Genomic DNA, 4,552 nt, shown 5'->3' with positions numbered 1-4,552 from the left:
TTTTGTGCACAACTTTTTATCAGGAAAAAGAATATTACATTCTATTCCCAGTTTGCTAAGAATCTTTATTATAAATAAATATAGATTTATATTACACTTTTTTTCCCCCTGGTGTTTCTCCTTTAATCTATTAATGTGTTGATTACATTAACTGGTTTTCTAATGCTTCATTATTGGGATCACATTGACAAGGCAGTTTATTAGTTTCTTTTTTTTTTTTGGCAGTTTAGTTTCTAATCAGTTGAACTAATTTTTCTTTTTCTTTTTTAAAAGATTTTATTTATTTATTCATGAGAAATACAGAGAGGCAGAGACATAGGAAAAGGGAGAAGCAGGCTCCCTGCAGGAAGCCTAATGCGGTATCAATCCCAGGACCTCGGGATCACGATGCAAGCCAAAAGTAGACAGATGCCCAACCACTCAGCCATTCAGGTGCCCCTGAACTATTTTTTCTAGTTTTCTATACTTTCTATACTAAGGACTTCCTTGGTACCCCCTTCTAAGAGACCCTTTTGTTAATATCAGGAAGTATGGGTTACTTTCTCTTTGTAACACTCTTTACTCTTGGTTTCTTTGAAGCCCTTATCCTCTTGGTTTCCCTTCTCTGACTGCTTTTTGCTTTTCTTCATCCTCTGCTCTTTCTCAGAGCCTTGGAGCTCATCACCTCTTATGGCACCAAGTATGTGCTGATGACTCCCAACTCTTTGCTTATAATCTAAATTTCTTTTCTGAGCTGCAGTCACAAATACCCAAGTGCCTACCCCATCTTTCTACTTAGATGACTTACAGACATTCCAAAAATGTTCAAAACAGAGCTCATCATCCTCCAACTTTTCTTTTGTCTTCCTCCTTTGTATTTGATCAATCCAAAATATAACTTAGCAGTTCCCTCATGAAATTCTAGTTATCTTTACAATCCAAGGTAAGTATCATTTTTTTCTCTTTCTTCAAGAGTAATATTTGTACTTACCCTTTTTTGTGTTCACATTGCATTTTATTCTTACTTCTTATTGTTTCTGTGTTTTCACTATTTTATGAATTTCCTAATGCTTTTTTTTGTAGTAAACTATATTGCGTTCAGAAATGGGTCTAATGCATAGCAGGCACTCAAGATATAGTCACTGAATTATAACTAAATTTTAGACTAGATTATTTAGATTTAGATTATTATTAGACTATTTCAGAGCTTTCTATGAAAAGCAACTAAAATATTTGGATTTAAATGGTATTGTATTTCAGGTGAGATGACTTTTTTCACAAATCAGTGAAAAAGAATCTGACTCATATTTGCATGCTAACGAATTTGACTTAAACCTTGTAATCATTACCTCAAATGGAAAATTTGAATCCTTGCCAATCATAAATAGAAACACATACTGTTTGGTTTGGAAATTAGTAGCTCTTTCAAATAAATAAAAACATCTTCATGAAACTATGTGAGACTGTGCACTGTAGCAGATCTAAGATGGGCATTACAATAAAAGCAGAAAGATTTCTTTAAATATATATATGTATATATGTATATATGTATATGACTGTACCAACAACAGGAGATTCTGCTTAAGATTGGAATTGCAATAAAACCAGTGAATATAACTGTCAGAAATGGATGTTATTCTGAAATAGTTTGATCATAAATTTATCAATGAGACACAGTATTAGAAATTTGGATTTTTTCCTGTGGAAATGTTAGCTGGATTGGATATAATCTTTCTTACACTGTCAACAGCAGAATTCACAATTGGAATGTTGGGGAATGCATTCATTGGACTGGTAAACTGCTCTGAATGGGTCAAGAACCGGAAAATCTCCTTAGCTGACTTCATCCTCATCTGCTTGGCTATCTCCAGAATCGCTCAGCTGTTGGTGTCATTGTTTGAATCATTTATGATGGGACTATCTCCACTTTTCTTTTCCAATTATAAACTGGCAAAATCTATTACTTTGCTTTGGAGAATAACTCATCATTTGGCTACGTGGTTTAGTACCTGCTTAAGCATTTTCTACCTCCTTAAGATAGCTCAGTTCTCTCATTCCCTTTTCCTCTGGCTGAGGTGGAGAATGAACAGAGTGGTTCTTGCAATTCTTGTATTTTCTTTGTTCTTTCTACTGTTTGACTTTCTAATGCTAGAAACATTCAATGATCTCTTCTCGAATGTCGATGCAATGGATGAAAGTAATCTAACTTTATATATAAATGAAAGTAAAACTTTTTATGTTAAAACCCTGATTCTTCTTAGTTTTTCCTATATCATTCCTATTATTCTGTCCCTGACCTCATTGCTCCTTTTATTTCTGTCCTTGGTAAAACACATCAGAAATTTGCAGCTCAACTCCATGGGCTCCAGGGATTCCAGCACACAGGCCCATAAAAAAGCCGTTAAAATGGTGATGTCTTTCCTCTTCCTTTTCACAGTTCACTTTTTTTCCATACAATTGTCAAATTGGATGTTTTTTTTATTTTGGAACAAGAAGATCACAAAGTTTATCATGTTGGCTGTTTATGTCTTTCCCTCAAGCCACTCACTAATTTTGATTCTGGGAAACAGCAAGCTGAGACAGACAGCCTTGAAGGTACTGTGGCATCTTAAAAGCTCCCTGAAAAGAGAAAAACCAAATTCATCTTTACCGATAGACTTTCCAGAATCTTTACAATGATGAATACTTAATGAGGAGTCTTTGAGGATCTATTTCACTTCTACTGTTTTTTTCTGCTGGGTTCCTTTAAACATTGTTGAGCATTATTGAAATTTTCCCTAGAAAATGTTGCTTTTGATAACTGACACATGGTCAGCCAATATAATTTTAAAAGTATTCATTTTTGTTTAAAACATTGGTTACCAATATTTTAAAATCTCAAGTGTTCTTTTCAAAAGAATCCAAATTATTAAATTTTATATGCAAAAGATGTACTTAATTATTATACTCATGGGGGGAGAAGAGGCATGTCATGTTTTAGAAATCAAGATAAATTACAAACTTCACTAGGTAAATGATCTACAAAATATTGATAGAAAAATTAATTGAGCAACTAAGTTATAGATGGGAAAAACATGACTTCAAAGTTTAAAGGTCTATTTATTTTATTTTATTTTATTTTTTAATTTTAATTTTTAAAAAAGATTTTATTTATTTATTCATGAGAAACACAGAGAGGCAGAGACACAGGCAGAGGGAGAAGCAGGCTCCCCACAAGGAGCCTGATATGGGACTCAATCTCTGATCCCGGGATCACACCCTGAGCCGAAGGCAGATGCTCAACTGCTGAGCCACCCAGGCATTCCCTATCTTTTTTTTTTTTTTGAAAAAGTTTTTCATTGTTGTCATTAGAGGTCTTATTGATAACAGGGGAATGAGGTGTTGGAAAATAATATTCATAGTGCAAAGTAAAATAAACTAGAAACATGCTTATAATGCTAATGTTAATTTGAAATTCCAAATCAAACATGTTTGATGTATCTTGGCACTTATTATTTATTTTGCTAAATTTCAGGATATACAATATTATTTTTAGAGTGATAGATATTGATATTTCTACCATACTATGTAACAGAATTAAAAATACAAAAATTATTCCGTAATTCAAAATCATACTTGTTGCTACTATAAAAAGATCATAATTACATTTTGAGAATGATTATGTTTGTGTGTGTGCACATATTTCTTATTGCAGTCTGGTTACTAGAGTTCTTAGAGAAACAAATAGAAACAGGTCAAAAGAAAAATTTATAACAACACCATATGTTTAATGTAAGTGTTGGATGTGCATAAATATATGTACATATATATATGTATATATGGTGCTGTTTTGACTATAGTAATCTAAATTTAGATAAGGTAATGACAAATTGTAAGTAAGGTTAAGACTAGGAAAGTTTATTATAAAATTTTGAATATGATGGTATAGATTATATTATATAGAATCTACGCAGGTATGTATAATGGAATTCTTGAAAAATGAAGAATTCTTTCTTAGAGTTTACCTTTGATGTATTCTTTAGATTGTGTTAAAGAAACAGAAAGTTGTAATTAAACAATGATTAATGCATGGGTTGTAAATTAATCTTGATGGAGCCATAGGTACTGGCACTGTTCTAGGGCTGTTTCCTGAAGCTGAGAATGATGTTAGAATTATTAACATTCCTCCCCATCCTCCCTCGCTGTATGTAGAAAACTAAACTGCAAACACATCTAGGCTATATGGTGCTTCTGTGTTCAATAACAATAATGATAATAATTTTAATTGTAAGAAATATTTTACTCTTTTTATGAAGTAATTTACATTTGACAAAATGTAATATACATGCACTATTTTGGGAATTAACCTAATACTGACACTGTAATTATCTGGCCTTGGTAAAAGGGAATATGTGAATCAAGCTGGATACATTTAGATTCAGATATTGAGTTGGTTTTGTTTTAGATATCCTATCATATAAATGACTTAAAGATAATCTCATGCTCTTTATAAGATGATAACCAAAAACATTATTTAGTTTTTAGTTTTATTAAACTTTTCTTTGGTAGGCAAGACAAAGTAATTAAGCCAATT

The 4,552-nt window shown here is 32.1% G+C and overlaps 1 protein-coding gene across 1 annotated transcript; it reads left to right on the top strand.

Moving 5' to 3' along the window:
* Nucleotides 1-1,686: 1,686 nt before the first annotated feature.
* On the top strand, nucleotides 1,687-2,658 carry LOC121479855 (taste receptor type 2 member 42-like). Its single transcript, XM_041735718.1, has one exon. It carries the CDS (start codon nucleotides 1,687-1,689, stop codon nucleotides 2,656-2,658), a length of 972 nt encoding a protein of 323 aa, XP_041591652.1.
* The last annotated feature ends 1,894 nt before the right edge of the window (nucleotides 2,659-4,552 follow it).

This window comes from Vulpes lagopus, chromosome 21 (genome assembly GCF_018345385.1).
Source record: "Vulpes lagopus strain Blue_001 chromosome 21, ASM1834538v1, whole genome shotgun sequence".
Lineage (NCBI taxonomy): Eukaryota > Metazoa > Chordata > Mammalia > Carnivora > Canidae > Vulpes > Vulpes lagopus.
This window is presented reverse-complemented; position numbering and strand designations above follow the sequence as displayed.